The sequence below is a fragment of the Sinocyclocheilus rhinocerous genome, unplaced genomic scaffold (assembly GCF_001515625.1).
Source record: "Sinocyclocheilus rhinocerous isolate Xijiao unplaced genomic scaffold, SAMN03320098_v1.1 scaffold914, whole genome shotgun sequence".
Taxonomy (NCBI): domain Eukaryota; kingdom Metazoa; phylum Chordata; class Actinopteri; order Cypriniformes; family Cyprinidae; genus Sinocyclocheilus; species Sinocyclocheilus rhinocerous.
Genome location: NW_015629521.1, coordinates 84,980 through 106,532, shown reverse-complemented (window position 1 = coordinate 106,532; position 21,553 = coordinate 84,980). Strand labels below are relative to the sequence as shown.

The window sequence follows — 21,553 nt, the reverse complement described above, 5'->3', positions numbered from 1 at the left end:
ATTCATAAAAATAAATAATTTTTTTAACGAGTATAACTTTAGAGCTGAACGAGGCCAATATGTAAGCGTGCTAATCAGGCTTTGATTGCAGACAAACTTTCTACACTTCAAACAGCCCCGTCTGTGCATTTTTGGGCCTCTTTCAGACATAATTTCAAGCAATTTTATGGTTAATTAATCACTAATTTCCTCCTAAAAGCAACACTTGATGAATAGAGCCTTGTAGGTGAAATAACTTGGTAAAACAGCAGACACTTGTGAAAAATATTAGCCTGAAATATTGTTTACCATTCAGATCTGTAAAACCAATGGAAAAGTTCATTTCCTGAGGGTCAGGAATGGAGGGAGGTTTAGGCAAAGGCGCAGACTCTGCTTCTTCTCCCAAACTCTGTGAAAAGACAAATGAGGAACAAGTCATATGAAAGACAAATATGGAAGCTATTTATGTATTTTTTTAACTACAGAACAAACAGCACAGGAACTATCATCTTATTAACATACAAACGTGATATGCATATTAGTCTTAATATGTGTGCTTCCCACTTTTGTTCATATTTTGTGCTCATACTGCTAGCATCTGACTTATACCGTCTCTAGTTTATACTGCATGAAGAAAATATACACATTTTCGATGCATCGTATCTCAGTGCTGGAACTGTTTGAATGGGATATAATTGCTGTGTTCTATTGAAGTAGCCACACACAAAAAGAAAATGGGTAACACTTTATTTCGATAGTCCACTTTAGACATTCTACTAACAGTAAGTAACTTTGCAACTACATGTCAACTAGCAGTTAGTAGAGTATTAGTAGACTGTCTGCTTAATATCTTCTAACACTTTCTTTGTCAACTTATTCTACTAACCCTAAACCTACCCTAACAGTCTACTCTTGAGAGTTAGTAGACATGTAGTTGCAAATGAATGAGAATTAGTTGACATGTAGTTACAAAGTTACTTATAGTTAATAGAATGTCTAAAGTGGACTATCAAAATAAAGTGTAACCTATTATTATTTTAAAAAGTTAAAAAGCTGCTTACCACAATAAATTACCATAATTAAAAACTATTTTAAAATGTTTATCATGACTCTTCATTTATTTATTCCTTTAACAATCACATTTACATACATTTCTCTGCACATTTTGTTAAGTTTGTTAAGTAACAGTAAGTGGAAGCCTATAAAAATGTGTACTCAAATTCACTGGCCAAAGAGGATCCACTGGCTTCATACATTGTCTCCATTTCTGCTCTATGGACTAGCTCATGAATCTTAAATTTTAGCTTTGCTTTTGTTTGCTCTGGCATCTTTCGCATGGAGGAAGCCATTGACTTAAAAAATGCATCAAGCTCATCCTCTTGATGGTGTTTCCTGCTACTCAAATACTCCATTATTGCAGCATCAACTGCAGAAGGAGCACTAGCAGCACTCCTTTTGGATGCAGAGGTGAATTTATTCCCTGGTTCTGCCCTCTTGGTTCTAGCTGTCTCTCATCGGCATCCTTTGCCTCCTCTGAATCATCTGCCAGGTTACTGGATGTTCTATGAAAACAATTTAGATGTAGTCTGCACTACAATTCATCCTGTTTTTAGGACCACCCCATGACCTCCAAGTACAGGAGGTGCGTAAGGACTCTCTGGTCTTGCTCTGGAAACCGCCTGTCTACCAGGGTCGTGATGCTGTCAATGGATACTACATTGATATCAAAGAGGCTGACGCAGACTTTGAGATGTGGAGAGGAGTCAATGAGAAAGCTACTGACAAGACATTCAAGAAGGTTTGTATGCATATGGAAGCCGTAGGGCAGTGGAGTTTGTTAAGGGTTGTGATATTGGTATACCTTTGAGAAAATTAAGTACTCTTGTAGCATACTTTTAAAATGAGTACTTATTATGGAAATAATTTAAAAGGATATACTTAAGTGAAAACTCAATGTAATGTTTTTGGAAACTTAACTGCATGTTAATTGCAATTAAAATATTTTTTAATACATAAATTTGTATTAAATGCAATTAGCTGAACTTTAGAGGGTTTTTTACCCACTTAAGTAGGACTTAAGTAGGACTTAAGTACATCTTTATATGTAATTTCATAATTACTTCTGTTGTCTTTGAAATATGGTTAACGTACCATTGAATGTACTTACAAGCATTTATGTTAAACTAAAATATACTTTAATGTCATTTCTATTGAAACTTGTATGTCATGTATTTAAATATATTTGTAATTACTCATTTGAAATGATAATTGCAATTTAGTACATTTAATATATATTAACCATAACCTCTACATGTGCTGTAGTATGTCAAAATAAGCACAAAAAAAGATTATTAAAACATATTGACTCAAAATGTACTTTACAACTTTTAATTTTACATTAAAAAGTGCACTTTTTAAAAGTGTACTTAAGTGTGTTATGACATGAAAGTGTCACTCTTTGAGTCACTTAAGTGGCCTTTTATTTCATAACTATTATCTATACAATTATGTCATCTTTTTAAATATACTTTTAAGATTTGAAGCACACTACAAGTTCACATTTAATACAATTAAGCACACTTCTTTTTTCACAAGGGTAGGTTTATGGTAGTAAATGTTGTTTCTCTTATTCTAGATCAAGGATCTAAAGGAGGGGGAATCGTATGTTTTCCGTGTGCGCGCTCAGAACAAAGCCGGTGTAGGAAAAGCATCAGATCCAACAGAACCAGTTGAGGCAGTGACTAAACCAGGTACTAAACTAGACAGAACTAGAATTTATCAAATAACATTTTACTGTACTGCAAAAAAAGCTACTGCAGATAAAATTGAAATCAATGTGAAATAAATTAAAATTATCCTTTTCTTCTGTACAATTCATACATTTGTCTTCATGATCTCTCTTCAAATAACTTGATATACCTCTGAAAATTACTTTTTTTTTTTTCTTTTTACACGTAATCTCATAATCTTTACAGTGGGTGCTTTTGCAAATGAGGAATCTGTTTAGAGTTGTTTTTAAATCCAGGTTAACCCTAAAAACAAACCAAAATCAACAAGACTTAACTACTCTCAACAAAATCCAACAAGCCATTTCTTTCTCACAGGAACTACCGAGATAGTTGTGAATGTTGACGATGACGGCGTCATTTCACTGAATTTTGAGTGCTCTAACCTCACCGCTGACTCCAAATTCGTCTGGTCCAAGAACTACATGGAAATGACAGAACCTGAACGCATGACCTTAGAGACCAAGGGTAACAAGTAAGTATCTATGGGCGAATGAGTTTTGTTAAATTACTAATTATCAAATTTAAAATTATGGCTTAAAGGGTTAGTCGAACCAAAAATGAAAATGTTGTTCCAAACCCATAAGACGTTTATTCATCAGAAAATACTTTTTAAAGGAATAGTTCACCCAAAAATGAAAATTTGCTGATACTTTACTCCCCCTCAGGCCATCCAAGATGTACAGTCATGTGAAAAAGAAAGGGCACCCTATTGAATTCCCTGGCTTTCCATATCAGGACGTAATAAAATAATAAAAATCTGGTCCTTAGCAGGTCTTAAAATCTGGAAAATAAAACTTCAGATGAACAACAACACATGACATATCACACCGTGTCATTATTTATGTAACAAAAACTAGGCCAAAATGGAAAAGCCATGGGTGACAGATCCACTTTTAGATCATGGCTCAAATATGCTTGCTTGACTTCTGTTTGTTAATAGACTTTTAATGGATGGACAACGAGATAATATTAATAATATCTTCATTTTTGTTTTAAAGATGAGGGATTGAAAAGACATGAGTTTGAGTAAATGTTTTGTCTTTTTGTTTTTGGTTCAAATGTCCCTTCAAACCAACTTGTGTACCTTCTGATCAATCAGTCTTGGGTAGAACATTTAAAAAATATATTATTTATTAATGTAGCAAACAATTTCAGCACATTTCCAGAGCTATAACTACAAAAAAAAAAAAGGGGGTTACACTTTATTTTGATAGTCCACTTTAGACATTCTATTAGCAGTAAGTAACTTTGCAACTACATGTCAACTAGCAGTTAGTCGAGTATTAGTAGACTGTCTGCTTAACACTTAAGACTATCTTCTAACACTTTCTTTGTCAACTTATTCTACTAACCCTAAACCTACCCTAACAGTCTACTCTGAGAGTTAGTAGACATGTAGTTGCAAATTAATGAGAATTAGTTGACATGTAGTTGACATGTAGTTACAAAGTTACTTATAGTTAATAGAATGTCTAAAGTGGACTATCGAAATAAAGTGTAACCAGAAAATGTTAGAAATACAACTTTTTACGAAGCTATTCCATATCTTTTTTACTTAAAAGCACACAAAGGCACACATCGCACTGATTAGCCAGTTTCCCCTCTTGAGGATATGAGAAACATACCTGCGTTAGGAGATCCATCTCCTGCAGCATGTCACTGAACATCGCATCAATGTCATCCATCTACAACAGGAATAGTTGGGAGATGAGTATTTAACATCTTTAGAACAAGTTTTGCGATAGAATTATGAAAAACTCACATTATTTGAACAACAAATAATGTGAGAAACCGAACGCAGAACTTGAGGTATGAACACAGGCTTAGTTTTAACAAAATGCATTCTGATCATTTAATGTAAACACACACACATTTTCAGTGTAATTTCATGTATTGTTTATTATATCCATATGCAATGTTTTCTGGAATAATGGATTCTGTTTGGTCAGTCACAACATTCCAACCCGATCTCATGAAAGTGCGTATAAATTGTATGCCAAATAAAAACGAAAACTCGTGGTATTGATACGCAAAAATGGACTTTGGCGTGTATATGCTACGCGATGGGTAGGTTTAGGGTTGTGGGGTAGATGCGTATCATATGTACGCGAAAACTGTGTATCATATGCACGCCAACAAATTTCGTATCATATGCACGCGAAAACTGCGTATTATATGCACGCCAAACACATGCGTATCATATGCACGCCAAAGTCCATTTTTGCGTATCAATACAACGAGTTTTCGTTTTTATTTGGCGTACTATTTATACACATTTTCATGAGACCGGGCTCAACATTCAGACGTCAAATATTTGGTAACACTTTATTTCAAGGTGATGCATGTTACATGTACTTACTATTGTAATAACAGTAAATTATGCATAATTACAATTAACTAACCCCAAACCAAACCCTAACCCTAGCTTTAACCCTATATTAGGTACATTTAGTTAGTTAATATTACTTATTTCTATAATTAAACTATAACAACATCACCTGAGATAAATTTTAACCAAGTATTTTTATATAATAACTACTTTCATCGTTGTCCATGGCAACGTACCGTGCTGCTCTCATATCACTACATGCATTCTCTCTTTTTATATCAGTGGAGATTAGAAAAGCTGATTGCTATCATTTTGTGTCTCCACATGTTGCCACGACTATGGCTTATGAAGGACAGGGTTCATTTTAATAAATATACTGGAAACTTTTGTAATCTTTGCAGTGAACAGGGTTATCCTCCACTTTATGTTGGGGTCCTGATCACACTGTCTGTGTTTATTTTGCAATAAAGTCTGGCCAGTTATACTTAATGTTCTAACCAGGGGCTCTTGAACTGGTGGCCTGTGACATATTTTACATGAACCTCTGATTGATTTAGATAAAACTTTCACTTCTATTAGCTCCTCCCTGTGTTAAACCAATGTGAGCCTGTAGTGTGATAATGTGAAGCGTCACTGAACATTCATGCATGCAAACATCCTGACTATATTTGATTCTACACGCGAGTCAGCATTCTCAGCTGAACATCCTCACATCAGTTATTTATCCATTCACCAGTGAGATCATAGACTGAATCTTTTTTCACCGATTGTTTCAAAGCAGATTCGCAACAATGAACAAGAAAATAACAGAATCAGTGATGCAAGTGTCATCGAATATGAAACAAATTCAGATTCTGGAAAGCAGTTCAAGGTTTTGTTTTTATCCGATTGTGTCAGTGGCGTCAAAATTGATAATATTACTGAATATTAAGTGTTTTTTAAACCCCAACTAAGCAAGCCAAAGAGAGAGAGAGAGAGAGACAGAGAGAGAGAGAACTATATTTAAGTTTTAATAATAATGGCTAAAAAAACATTGAGAGTGTTTAGTTCAAAGTCAGTACTATTTAATGGAGAAAAAAAAAATCTAATAAGTTACAATTGTTTTTTGTCCCACTGGTGTTGTCATAATCTGGCAGCAAAAGTAGTTTTGTAACTGCTGTGCAGAATTGGTCATTTGGATGGTGCCATTTTTTTTAATGGTTACAGCAGCATACAAGTGTTTGTGATTGGTAATAAAGAGTACATATATAGAGTAATATACAATATAGAGTAATAAAGAGTACCTGTGTGCACATGTGTAAAAAAAAAAAAAAATGCCCAAAGCTAAACATTGCACAATATCCATCCAGAGGCTATAGATAAAAGCATGGCTTGCATAACTCGTTCTTTGCCAAGACATGCAGAATCCTGCCCATGAACGCTCAGCACTGCCTGAGTGTACAATATCACAGAAAGTATGAATTACATGCAAATGAATTTGCCAAGAGATCATTCTCTCTCTCATTCTACTGTAGACATTGGAGATGCAGTAAGTGAAAATATCAGTTCATGTTCTAGATGAAACTTTTCTTTTGTCACATATGAGCCAGTTTAAATAAAGATCTGTTAGCTTCACTTCTGATTATTCAGCTGCCTGCAGTTCAACTATAATAAAACAAACATTATCTGTAATCTTGGTCCAAAAATACCCAACTCTGGCCTACTTCCCTCTTATTCTCCCACATTCAGCAATTCGTTTGTGCAACTGCTTTGAATTAATGCACATGTTGTCACTTTTTAAACATAGACGTCTAGCTTGAATCACATGGTTTGTGCCACAGAAATGAACGATTCCTTTAAATCATGTAGCTTATTGAGAATAAGCATACTTTTCAGTCTGAAAAGAGAAACATTTTACTTGGATGATAAAATGGGCAAATCCCATAGACACTGAAGATGGGATTCAAGCCCTCCTTCAATGTATTTATTTGTTCTTTTTTAATCTAAGAATGTTTACTTGATCATTTTGCATTCTGGAAAAAATATATAAATCATATTTTATATTAAAAATGCACGTTTTTTACGTTTTTTTTTGTTTTGTTTGTATTTTACTTGAACACAACAATACAACACAAGTAATTCTTCATTCAAATATGAGTTGCGCTGTAATACTCCAACAAAAACAAGCTCTTCAATGAATACTATTTCAGACTAAACTGCCGCATACCAGCACCTGTGAGTTAAACAATGCTGCGTCCTCTTATTTAAATGAAGTACTGCCGTGCAGCCAATCAGAGAGCTGTTTGTGTGCTGCTACACATGGGGAAGTGGTTACAGAAACTTCCCCTCACAAGATGTTGAAAGCATCGAAGTTACCAACAGGAAACAGATGACACTCACTATCTCTCGGCAACTATCACAATACGGTGCTTCTTATACGTGTCTTTTTCCAAACAACTGATAAGCATGGGCATCATTATATTATCAGTATATTCACATTCAAATATAAGCAAATGTCAAAAATGATACATAGATTTGAGGTACCAGTACAGGAAGAAATGAAAACATGCAATTGCCCAGCATTAGTCCTGTTGAAACCGTGTGTCAGAGTAAATCTTTGGTTATCTGACGGATACTGTTTAATCTATTTTCCGGTATATTTTATGCTTCAAGAATCATTTTCACTTGTTTTGTTAAGTGTTATGGTAACCATAATATTCCATATCAAGGGCATCTGTGCAGGATTTTAGGTCTGGGAAAGAAATTAGCTCAATGTTTCCATCTGTTTCACAATTGCATGTGCTTTGAATTAAATATCGAGGAAGTTATTTAGTTATACTGCGATCAGACTGGTCTTACCTTGAAGGATAACTGTAACACAGTTCTGAATTGTGTTGATGGATATGTTTCATTTCATTAACTCGCTCTTTAAAAAGTACATTTCTGATATAAATGCGTACAACTCATACTAACTTATTGTGAGTCCACTGTGAAAAAGTACACATATATATAGCATAGCACATCAACAAGCTGCACAATTTATGGTATAATAATTTGTATAGCATGAAAAGTACATAATTAGTTACAGTATATGGCAAAATTTACTTTGGAGTTTGTACAAATACCTACTTTTAATGCAATAGTAATAGTGATGCCTGCTTTATAGCAAACACGAACAATAAGAGTTGATTCCTAAACAGACTAAATATTTTGACCTTTAAATTTCATTTTTGAGGCTGTAGTCTTGTTAGCATTTACCACAGAATTAAATGTTAATGTAAGACACAACGGCTCTCTTTTGCAGCATTCCATGATTTGGGAAAGAACTATGTAAAAATATCTTAACAGCTCACTTCCACAGTTCTCTGAGTAGCCTAGTAGCTATAATGTTGCTGCGCTAATGCTTTTTTAAATCACTGAGACGCTATCATTCCTTAGTAGTTATTTTAGTCTGAGGAAAACAGTCATTACAGACCCAGACGGACTGTTGACTTTGGGGTAACCTGATAGAAAAACAGTCTCCTGTTTGTTTCTTCATCAAACACTCGGGCACAGTGTTTTAGTTCAGTTGCTGTGCCATTCTATGATTCCTGTCACAGTGCTTGTATACTTTAACCTGTGAGCTGTTATGCTTGAAACACTAAACCTCTTTGTCATAAGAAAGTAGAGCCTGAGACAAAAAAAAAGTATGCTTTGAGGCTAAAACATATGCATATGCAGGAGTTCACATTGTTCTGTATGCCTTTTTGGAGATGACTTTCTAATTCCTTCTTCAGTCACCTTTGTACAAATTATTGTTATTTGCTAATTTAGAGCGCTGACAGCATGTGTTATTCCAAATGAGACAGACATACAGTCATTACTCACAGTGACAACTGAGGACAAGCCAAACAGCAAAAACATAAGGTTTGTTCTTTACAAAATGTAACATATATTATCCATTCTAAGTCAACATGAAATGACATTCCCAACTTTACTTCCATACTGTGGCATATTTCCAAGTGAAATGTGGTATTCAATGAAAACAATGATTTTATCCATCAGGAATTCTGTAAAGTGGGTGTTTCAGTGGATTGTTGAGGACTAGTGGTTAAACATTATGCAATCAAATTTCGATTAAAACTTATGAAGACAAAAATGGTTACATTTGGAATAACATGCACTGATCATTCATGCACTATGAAACTAGGAATATGTCTTAAGAAGCTTTAATGATAAATGAAACTACTGTTAGTCTTCAGATTGGATAGTCCAAAACTATTAGACATTGTTTTTAGCAAATATCACACTGATATGGGTGTGGTGTTATTTGTTCTGCTTTGTTCTGCTTGATGTGTCCAACAGGTGACCAGTCACAACAATATAATGAATTCATTGACAATTAATCCAGTCAGAAGAGAAGAGTCAGTAGTTTGAGCTATTTTCAGCTGCCCAGTTTAAACAACATATTGGTCAAAAGCAAATCTGCCCATGTCATCTTTATGTCTGGACCCTAATCAATAATTAGGTTATTATTCACATCATCAGTACAACAGGTACATATACAGAGTCTGGTCTAACATTTAAACTCCTTTTTGTTTTCATAAAAACAATCAGTAAAGTCATTAAAATGAGTCATTAATGAAAATAATCTACAGGAATTAGACTAATCTTAGGCACCAGAGACACTACAAAATTATCTTGTTACTTGATTATTGTCAGATGTAACAGGTATTTGAACAAAATCAACAACAACAAAAAAAAAAACATTTGTTTGAGGAAAAACATCACGTACCTTGGTTTATTTGGCAGTTTTAATAACTAGGTGATGGGTTCATAAATACGTTTTCTGTAAAATGCCTCTCTTTCCTGTTTAATGGTGGACACCACCCAACCCACATGCAGCAGGCTGCTGAGCTGTAGCGCTTGTATGTTAGTCACTGACACTTCACTTACTTCCTGCCTGACACGGAAGTTCAGGTTTAAACCTGTCTTTGCATTCCATGCATGACGCTGAATAGCAGCGGCATACAAGTGCACAGCTGAGATTGTATACGAGACAAGCCAACCAGTGCTAGTTTATTATTTCTCTGTAGATTACATATTGGTCAATGATTGATAAGCGTTTCTCCCTGTTAATGATTAATGCCATTGTTATGCATGTCTGCTTTTTTGTCAGCAATGATACATGTTTCAACATAAATTGAAGCCATGTTATTTTATAAACCTGCTTGCTAGTGCGTTTTTTGTTGTGAAGGCAATTGCATGCAACTATAAAAATTATTAATGCTATAGAAATAGTTCACCCAAAATGAACACTTTGACCATCCACGATGTAGAAGAGTTTGTTTCTTCATCAGAATAGACTTTTAATTTAGCATTACATCACTTGCTCTCCAATGGATCCTCTGCAGTGAATGGGTGCCGTCAGAATGAGAGTCCAAACAGCTGATAAAAACATCACAATAATTCACAAGTAATCCACACCACTCCAGTGCAATCTTGTCATTTGAAAACTGGGTGTTTGTATTGAGCAAATCCTTCTGGCAAAAAGGTTCCCCACAGATTTGTGAAAGCAGCTTGGTTTAAACGTGACTTTTGTGTAAGCTGTGCTTTATTCCTCATTGTGCTTGTTTGATTTATTTAGATTTGCATTAACATATGTGACCCTGGATATAGAGCACTTTAAGTACATTATGGAAGTGTACTTTTTTTAACGGACAGGACGACTGGTTGCAATCGAGGGAAAGATGAATGCGGCCAAGTACAGGGATATCCTGGACTAAAACCTTCTCCAGAGTGCTCAGGACCTCGGACTGGGCCGAAGGTTTACCTTCCAAGAAGACAATGACCCTAAGCACACAGCTAAAATAACGAAGGAGTGGCTTCCCAACAACTCTGTGACTGTTCTTGAATTGCCCAGCCAGAGCCCTGACTTAAACCCAATTGAGCATCTCTGGAGAGACCTAAAAATGGCTGTCCACCAACGTATACCTTCCAACCTGACAGAACTGGAGAGGATCTGCAAGGAGGAATGGCGGAGGATCCCCAAATCCAGGTGTGAATAACTTGTTGCATCTTTCCCAAAAAGACTCGTGGCTGTATTAGATCAAAAGGGTGCTTCTGCTAAATACTGAGCAAAGGGTCTGAATATTTAGGACCATGTGATATTTCAGTTTTTCTTTTTTAATAAATCTGCAAAAATGTCAACAATTCTGTGTTTTTCTGTCAATATGGGGTGCTGTGTGTACATTAATGAGGAAAAAAAATTAACTTAAATGATTTTAGCAAATGGCTGCAATATAACAAAGAGTGAAAAATTTAAGGGGGTCTGAATTCTTTCCGTACCCACTGTATGTGACCCTGGACCACAAAACCAGTCTTAAGTGTCAAATTTTCAAAATTGAGATTTATACATAATATGAAAGCTGAATAAATAAACTTCCCATTGATGTATGGTTTGTTAGGATAGGACAATATTTGGCCGAGATACAACTATTTGAAAATCTGGAATCTGAAGGTGCAAAAAAAAAATCTAAATATTGAGAAAATCGCCTTTAAAGTTGTCCAAATTAAGTTCTTAGCAATGCATATTACTAATCAAAAATTAAGTTTTGATATATTTACGGTAGGAAATTTACAAAATATCTTCATGGAACATGATCTTTACTTAATATCCTAATGATTTTTGGCATAAAAGAAAAATCTATAATTTTGACCCATACAATGTATTTTTGGCTATTGCTACAAATATACCCCAGCGACTTAAGACTGGTTTTGTGTCGTCCAGGGTCACATAAAATATTCACAAATTGAAAGGATTTATTACAGTGTTGAGGACAAAAGACATGCGTTTGGACTTTAGTTTTGGTTTTCATTCTTTGTCCAAATAAAAATGGAAATAGCATTGGAAAGAAAACTTACCTCTTCATTTCATGTGGTTTTCTCCAGTGTTGGCATATTTCCTATTGAATCTGGGAAAGCATGTTCCTGTCATCATTTCACAGCGATGCCACAGAAGAACAAGTTTTGGTTCCCCAAAGAACCTTTCAGTGAACAGTTCCTCAAAAAAAAAGAAGAAAAAAAAACCTTTCTTGATGTGAAGACCATTTTAATAATCTAAACAAACTTTTTCCACTATGAAGAATGTTTTATGCGATGTATAAAGGTTCTTTACGGTACTACAGATGCCAAAAAGAATGTAGATGGCTTCAAAACTAAAAGAAAGGGAATAAAAGCCACAAAACTCTCACTTTGACTTCATGGGGTTTATAGAGTCAGCAATATATCTGTTCCAAAATTCCTTACTTTTTCAAGCTAAACTCGTAGAATAGAGACTTGGCAATGTTTCTTTCCATTCAAGTGGCTGAGTAAACAATCTCAAATGTTGTTGTGGTGAGTTGGAAGCAGCTGGATGTAGATAGATGCAGCCAATTAAGCCATTTATTCTAAGGCAATACAAACTTACATTTGTTTAGCACAAGTCCTAGAAAGACACAGTTTCAGGACATTTAAGGACCATTTGAGACAACAACACATCTATTAACCTCATTTTCACATGACTGTAACTAATTAGTTAACACTGTTCAAAGTAATTTTGGCTAACAACAAACCTACTGCATCCACAGTTTATACTCTTCTTAAAAGAGGATGGAAATCTCACCATTTGCTACCAATTATCCGATCTTATTATGACTTTTTTATATGTTCTTATTCTCACTATGAATTTTCCTTAGAAGCCCCCACCAGCTCAAGTAGGACCACCCTTTTTGAGACAAGTCAACACTGTGTGGCACAAACCAAAACATATGAGACCAGAAATGTTTGACATCATGGAAACCAAAATAATGCCATGTTGTTTTTGTTTGTCTGTACAAAGTTACTGACATGATAAAGAACCATTTTTGTAGTAAATGTCAAGCACAGAAGTTGAACCATCAACAACATGAAATAAAAACGAAATAGCGTGCACTGCTGAGACTACAAACGTGTAAGAAAGGATTTACCATAGAAATACTGTTTAATATCAGTGTGTTCTTATTGATTGTGTGACTCACTCCAACCACAAAGGCACATGCGCTCATCTAAAAGAATAGTTGAAATGAAAATGTACTCACCCTCAGGCCATCCAAGATGTAGATGAACTTGTTGCTTCATCAGAACAAATGTAGAGAAATTTAGCATTACATCACTTGTTGTGATCCTCTGCAGTGAATGGGTGCCATCAGAATGAGAGTCCAAACAGCTGATAAAAACATCACAATAATCCACAAGTAATCCACACCACTCCAGTCCATAAATGTATGAAGCAATTCCACAATTAAGATGTTTTTAATATCGCTTACTCCAGTGAAAAAGTCGTCTCGTCTGAATCCGGAGAGAAATATGCATAGATCAAGCACAGCCAAAACAATTCTAAACTTATAAGTCAGTGGGTGTTGATGTGAGAAGAAAACAGGGGATGGACTTTTTTCACTGAAGGAAGCGTTATTATGGATTATGGACTATAAATTACTTTATATAGAAGCGACTATCTATTAAAACACCTTAATAGATTTATTCATTGCAAACATGCAGGTTTTACTTCACAAGATGTTAACTGATGGACTGGCGTCATGGGTATTGCTACATTTCTCCAAAAAGTGTGTGTGTGTGTGTGTGTGAACTATTCCTTAACTGACAGATTTTATGCAGAGAATGAAAGCAGACTACTATAAACAGCTGGAGAGGTGAGCGCATTTGGCATAAAATGACAGCTTAGCTCATGAGTCATGGCCTGATCTGACAATGAACATACTTCAGCACTTTTCAAAGAAAGTACACTAGGTCTCAAGTGACTCCAAAAGGCCATATGGTGGGGTGTGAGGGGACATGGTCTTTAAAAACCATTAGGCCACAGTTGACTCATTATTCTGGTTTAACAGGGGTCTGTACTATTCAGTACTATCAAACACTGGTGGTTCATTACAGCCATTATAATGGGAAATACAGATTTCACAGCTTAAACCATCATTGTAGCCTAATTAAAATGTCTTAGTGACTCAAACTTCACATTTTTATATCCAGATACTAAGCATGTGTCCAAGCAATAGCACACGTCAGTGGTGTGAATGGTGGCAGAACTGTTCAAAATATCCAAACAGCTATGTATAGATCATAAATACATCATCCATAAAAGAGAGAATGTTAAACAATGTTAAAAAGACAGAAGAAAGAAACAAATACAAGTTTGGAACAATTTGAGGGTGAGTACATGATGACAGAATTTGAACTTTAAAGTCAAAATGTGATGTTGATTTTTCATTATTAGCCTTAAATGCTGATTATCTCAATTTCAAGATGGATATATAACATCGTAGCCAACAATAACTCAACAATCTCATTTTGCCTTTAAATATTTATTTGGATTAACCAAATGCACCATAGAATATCCTGAAGCCATAAACATATGCAAATGAAAGCTCTTTAGTTATCAGCCATTAAGAGCTCTGGATTCCCGTCTCTCCTCTCCAAATGTGTCTAGTACGGCCGGCTGAACTCTAGCAAATAAACTTTGACCCTTTAAGACTTTGTCTTCTGCCTGACAGATTCTGAATGACAGACCACAGCTGTTTAAACAATCAAAAGCCTGTCTATCTTTAAAAAAACTGACATGGCCACAAACAAAGGTGACACTGGTCGTAACACAACTTTCCTTTACCCACAATGACGCCTCTATTGCAAACTTGCACAGCACCGAATGAATTCCTATCTGTGGCCCAATTGCTATATTGGAGGATATAGTTGGTTTAAAATAGGAAAAACTTGGCAAAAAATACCAGACTTTTTTATTTTATTTAAATTTTCCATCTGGACCACCCTTTTCAGTGAGAGATTGTTAAGTGTAATTCAGGCTTTTGGTGTTAAAAGTTGAACATTGTCGAACATAGCACACTAAACGAAAAAAGGGAAAATAAACATCAAAGGATGAAAAACAGACGAAAGACAGGGAGAGTGAGGGGTTAAACTCAGGCTGGGGAAACCTGATGCTAATTAAGTCTTTGGAATGCCACATAAGGGCTGTGTCCTGAAACTTAGCGAGCTGCCTTTGGTTTAAAATAGGAAAAACTTGGCAAAAAATACCAGACTTTTTTATTTTATTTAAATTTTCCATCTGGACCACCCTTTTCAGTGAGAGATTGTTAAGTGTAATTCAGGCTTTTGGTGTTAAAAGTTGAACATTGTCGAACATAGCACACTAAACGAAAAAAGGGAAAATAAACATCAAAGGATGAAAAACAGATGAAAGACAGGGAGAGTGAGGGGTTAAACTCAGGCTGGGGAAACCTGATGCTAATTAAGTATTTGGAATGCCACATAAGGGCTGTGTCCTGAAACTTAGAGAGCTGCCTAACTAGACAGCATTTTTTGCCAGGATTTGCAGGTACAGTTTTGAGTCATTAATTGGTGCTTGCAGAATTATTGGGCATTTAGAAACATGGGGACATTGTAGATGCAGGCATGATTTTTGGGCATCGTGCATGCAGCACATTTGGGTTTAATTAGCACACAGAGCAAAAAAGCACACATGCTTTGGTTTTGGGCATTATATATGTGTGAGCAGAACCTTTCTATCTAAACACTTTTGAAATAGAATGCCATGGATTTTGTCTTAAAACTAAACTGAGCTATACCTAAACAACATTTTTGGGCATTCCTAATGCATCCAAAAATGCATGGGTCTATGATGCCCAAAATTGCTGCTTACATTGCCCCAAAATGATGTTATTGCACATATGATGCTCAAAAATGTTGCATGTGTGCATGCCTGATTTGGCCAAAAATGCAGCATGTATACCAATAATGCTTAAAATACACACAAATATGATTCCTAAAATGCTGCACTTACATATGATGTCTAAAATGTTGCCTAGATAGGGAGCTGACTATTTTTTGGGACACAGCCCATTCTCCTTCCGAAGTGTTTAGAGTGGCTCACACACACACTCCAGTGGAGGAGAGATGCTCACCTCCTGCTGTTTATATTTTCACTGACATTCAAACAGAAGACAGCTGCAGGTAAAATCATCTTGCTGTTTAAAGAGTTTATCTGCGGATTAATACAAGAACAACATGAAAACATAGTAGATGTGTGATAGACTCTTTTAATCGCGTATTTCCTCACGAGTCATACCTGTTATTTTCTTTATTTAGGCGGATAAATGATTAAACAATGCCATCATCCAAAAAGTCGCTTTTGTTCCTGGTTTATGTATTATGCACGTTCCGCGCTGCGCGCTCTGGGGACTTTGGAGACCCCAGACCCTGCTCTGGATCACACTGTCCGGGGGGCAGATCGTCCAGACCACCGCGACAGCACAATCCGACAACACAGAGCAGATCAGTAAATCACCATCATGCTCCCTCCAGCTTTCCATCGGAACATCACGCAACGCTTTTGTCCCAGCGCGCGCGGTCTGGAGACCAGACGAGGGCAACGGTCCAGACGCGCGTCGCTGGATTTGTTGGTCCTGTGTGCACAGACTGCGTTACGCCTCAAAGACCAGATCATGTTATGAACGACACCAGAGAATGTAAAGGAATTGAGTGCCGTCTGCCTCTGAGGATACGACCGAACCCCAGACCGAGACCCTGTGCTGGAGACGGGTGCGTGCTCGGGACCAGCCAGCCTCCCCTCATCCATGTGGCAGACAGAGCCGCTCAGTTTCTGGGGGAATTTCCGGACATTGGATACCCCGCATCAGAGAGTGGGGCTCCTCTGGGAGTTCAGCTCACTTGTGACATCAAACCAGGTGAATTGAAACAGTGGTTCCAGCTGTTCTGCACTTGAATTAGAGTATCTGGTAACACTTTATTTCGAAAGTCCACTTTAGACATTCTACTAACAGTAAGTAACTTTGCAACTACATGTCAACTAGCAGTTAGTAGAGTATTAGTAGACTGTCTGCTTAATATCTTCTAACACTTTCTTTGTCAACTTATTCTACTAACCCTAAACCTACCCTAAGTCTACTCTGAGAGTTAGTAGACATGTAGATGCAGATTAATGAGAATTAGTTGACATGTAGTTGACATGTAGTTACAAAGTTACTTATAGTTAGTAGAATGTCTAAAGTGGACTATCGAAATAAAGTGTAACCGAGTATCTTGTTTCAAAACTGGTATAACACTTAAGTAGACAGAGTAGGCTATTGTATTACTGTAGTTTATAAAAAAATGACATATAGCACAAATTATTTTTGTTACTTAATCCACTTAACTGTACAAAAAGTACATGGTATTACCATGTGCTTTATTAAATGCATACCATGGTAATATCATGGTATTGTCTAAAGTACTTTGGACTGTGTATATCACTTACAAAAAGTAGCTAACATGGTATGACCATGTGCTTTGTTGAACATATGCAGTAGCATGGTAATACCATGGTATTATTTGAAGTACATTGAACTGTGTAATTTTCATGAATTTTTCCACTATCTAAAAAGTAGCATGTTATTACCACAAGGGTTTTGGTCGTCAACTATGGTAATTCCATTATATAAATGTAGGTGCTTCCAACCTTTGTAGTCACCTGATTATTTTATAGTTTTACATATTATATTTTAATAAAATTATTTTTCCACAAATTATTAAATAAAATAATACATTGTAAATGATTTCATTTAATTTATATCACAGTTTCACAAAGCCCCTCCAGACAACTGATACCATTAATGTTGTACTCCAAACTATGCAGAGGAAATCTCTTTAATGCTCTTTATTGGAGAAGGATGCAGACCTGTTTTTGCTTGTGTGAGATATTAGAGAACCTACAGACATCACAGAGGAAATTCTCTATGTTCTTTGAAAAATATGCGACAGGGTGGGGAGTGTATACAAACTATCAGGCTCAATAAAACTCATACTTTATTCAATTTTCACATCAGTACTGGAATTTCCATACATCAATGAATAGGGGAATTTGACAGCTGGCCCTAGAACTATTATTGCAAGCATACACATCTGCTTGGCTACAGAGAGAGTGGTAGAGCTGCTAAACTGCTGGCAGTCAACTCTCAAGACACTGCAGACTACTTTGATCCATTTCCATATGATTGAAATAGTTTTAGCACTGGAGTTGGAAAAAATAGCACTTGGTTTAAAAAATGTGTGATCAAACTTTGACCTTCACATATCAAAAAGTTGTATTAACTTCAGAGAATTTCTTGTTTGGATCATCTTTAAATAAACTATTAATGTCGATTTACTCCCAAATAATTGTTCTCATATAAACCCAAATATAATATCAACATTGGCTACCAGAAATCGCTTACTCTGCCTTTAATGGAAATGTATATTCTCTTCTTAAAGCTAATTATACACTTGTTGGGTTATAGCCATAGTTACTCTTTCCTTTTTTTTTTACTAGGAGAGAATGAGGTCCCTGCCGAGGATGCACTTATCCTGCATCTACAGCTGGCAAAGGGACAAGAGAAGCTGGTGGAGGCTTTGAGAGCTCAACAAGTAGTGATCCGTGATCTGCAGCAGAGACTGGGGGAACAGCAGGGGGCCCTCCTCTCCCAGCAGCGTGAGATACTCGACCAGCAGCGCCGCATGTACGAGCAGATGGATGTGGTGAAGGCTCAGTACGGTCTGCTTTCTGAGACCGTCAAGCAATTCTCATTCCAAGGCTTGCAAGGAGAACTGCAAAGCTATTTTGAAAGCCACCTGGCCGGCCTGCAGAGCCAAGCACGTACCCACCTGCAAAAGTCCTATGCTGTGCATAAGGTAGATGTGGATGCCAAAGTGGTGAATGTAGTTGGAGATGCAGGGCACCCAGTGTTGGGCTGTCAAATTGCTTGTGGGCCTGAAGAATACTGCGACTTCCAGAAGGATCCACCGCAGTGTGAAAGGTGCACTATGTGTCCCCCTGGATTCTTCCTGGTGTCACAGTGCTCCCCCAATGCTGATAGGATGTGCCAGGTGACAGTGTGGCAGCAATTGCATTATGCATGCAACACATAAAATTTCAATGAAGAGCAGACCAAGTTATATGTCTTAATCTTTAACATGTCTTTGAGTAACAAATATCTATCAACAGGACAGGGATGAATGCCTAGAATTACCAAGCCTGTGTGGAGAGCGAGTAAAATGTCTTAATACCCCAGGTAAGCAAAATGAAAACCCCAATGCCTGCCTTTAAATGGTCTCTTGGGATTCACCAGGCTTCTCTTTGTTTCATTCTTCAGGTGGGTTTCGTTGTCTTGGTGTCTCTGAGAGGGAGATGTCCGCAGGGCTGTGTGGTCATGAGTACTTCTACAGTCAAGAACTTAAGGAGTGCCAGGCTTGTTCAGACTGTGATGGCGAGCCTGTTGGCATTCCTTGTACTTTCACCAGTGATACTTTATGTGGAACTGTGACTGAGAACATGCTCTCACAGTCTTGGACGGCTTCGATTGCCTTACCGCCTACAAAGTCGAAGAGTACTTCCATCTATCCAGGGCTACAGCTCAATATTCGTGGCAAAGCAGGAAACAACCTGTTGACCAACCATGATAAAACATTTGGCAACATTAATGTCATGTCTGCCTTCACTGTAAAACATGTTAAAACCAAAGTATATGTTGGCCTTTAGACCCGTGCATTTCAATGCAAGGAGTGGTATTTCATTTAATGTAGAAATAATGTAGTGTAATCTTTTATTAAATTTTTTTAAGTCATATCAATTTGCCAGAAAAAAAAAACTATGCTTCTTAATATTTTATTAAAGCTTTTTGGTGGCTCTATGAGATACAATCTACTTGAAAGTCCAAATAGACTGTACTATTCTTACAGTATATTTTAACCCTGTTCTATACTTGTTTAGTAGAGAACAGGTTATTTTCACTGCATTCTTATAAAAAAATATTGCTTGATCATGTCAGCTTTGGTTGATTTTTAAAATCTAGCACATGCTACGTGTGGTTGTTATTGGATTTGTTAGAGGACACTGGTTGCTTCATAATTGCAAATAAAATGTACTAACCAGTTTTTGCAAACCCATACATTCAGGATCCAGGTGTCCACCCATAGTTGATTCCAGATGGGTACCAGACATCCTTCCACTGGGCACAGCGTCAACCTCAAGAGGGCAGCAGTTTGGTGAAACTTCAGATAGCAGTACTGAAACAGTACAGGACATCATACTGAACTGCGAACGTGTGATAAAGAATCATATTCATCAGAGCTAATAATGCCTGAGATGTATCTGCGATAAAAGTTTTCAGGAACTTGGGTGAAAAACAATTTAATGTCTGCCGAAACATGACTAACAGTGCTTAAATTAGCGAGAAAACTGATTGTGTGAAACAATAGAATGTATTTGTCTGCTCTGGGAATGGAAAGCAGGTGTGTGGCGTGCTGGAACCAGATGTTTCTGGTGTAGATCAAATGAGATGTCGCTGCATACAAAAAATATCCATATAAAACACTATGGTTATAGGAAGAGAGACAGATATCAACTATAGAGAGAGAGAGAAAGAGAGAGCTGTATAAATAGTTAACATACAACTAGCCTGAAAATCACAGAAGTTTGGAAAGGGATGTTTTTGCTGGTTGGTTTCGATATGTGATTTTTAGATTGCGGAGGATTGTTTTTTTAGTACTTTTACAGTATGTTTTACAGTTTACAAACGGACTATCTTTTGTGATATATCCAATCAAAAAGATACAAATATAAAGGACTTTCAAAAGGAGTTTATATCTGCATGTGAACCTTGGAAAACAGAAAATGTAGAGCAGGTTTTCTGTTTTATAAGTTGTGGATTAAAATAAAACAGTTATCAATGCCAAAGGAAGGATTAACTGGAAAAAATCTCTCTTGACAGCATAATTATTTTGACATGTGTGGTGTTTATGCGGTGTGTTCCTCTCCAAGCATCTCTGCCCATATACTCATTAGTCCACATAAAGCAGAACAAGCTAAATCTTCAGCAATTTCTGCGAACAAACCATTTGCTCTTACACAAATTAAATATGAAATGAAAATGAATTACAACTACGGCAAGAAAATAAATGTAAACACAACAGCTTGGATGCTCTCACAAACAAAACTGTTCTGTCAATGATTAAGAAAGTTTCCATTCTGGTCAGAATGTGTACTTTTAGAATATATACACATTGAAAAAATTTGTACAGAAATACACATCATTTACAATAGAAGATAGCCTATAGCTTGTCAAATAGACTCTCGTAAGTGCATAAAATGGCAATGCATTTTTGTTTGATTTTGACAAAAGGATTGACAGCATGTAACAAATGCTGTACATAGAGAGTAACTCTACACTGTAAAAAATGATTGTGATTTTAACAGTAAAACACTGTAAAAATGCTACAGTAAAAACCTGTTAACTGGTTAACAGTAAGTTTCCATACTATATTCGGTGAATAAATGTAATTACATTTAATGTGATTCTACAGTAAAATACTGTTAAAAATACTTTTTTTGGAAGTGAAAAAGGAAAAGACAGTATAATTT

The 21,553-nt window shown here is 36.3% G+C and overlaps 2 protein-coding genes across 2 annotated transcripts in view; one reads left to right on the top strand and one right to left on the bottom strand.

Moving 5' to 3' along the window:
* The window catches only part of LOC107739115 (amyloid beta A4 precursor protein-binding family B member 1-interacting protein-like), a 30,163-nt gene extending 20,166 nt beyond the window's left edge, over positions 1-9,997 (bottom strand). Inside the window, exons 1-3 of the mRNA XM_016551120.1 lie at positions 9,851-9,997; positions 4,394-4,453; positions 289-388 (exon numbers count right to left, since the gene is read on the bottom strand). Of these exons, the coding sequence (XP_016406606.1) occupies positions 289-388; positions 4,394-4,453 (160 nt within the window). The 5' untranslated portion in view covers positions 9,851-9,997. The remainder of the gene's footprint in view (positions 1-288; positions 389-4,393; positions 4,454-9,850) is intronic.
* The window catches only part of LOC107739131 (uncharacterized), a 40,220-nt gene extending 20,548 nt beyond the window's left edge, over positions 1-19,672 (top strand). The window contains exons 2-5 of the mRNA XM_016551145.1: positions 16,249-16,847; positions 18,467-19,020; positions 19,139-19,205; positions 19,287-19,672. Coding sequence (XP_016406631.1) covers positions 16,268-16,847; positions 18,467-19,020; positions 19,139-19,205; positions 19,287-19,672 — 1,587 coding nt within the window. The 5' untranslated portion in view covers positions 16,249-16,267. The remainder of the gene's footprint in view (positions 1-16,248; positions 16,848-18,466; positions 19,021-19,138; positions 19,206-19,286) is intronic.
* The last annotated feature ends 1,881 nt before the right edge of the window (positions 19,673-21,553 follow it).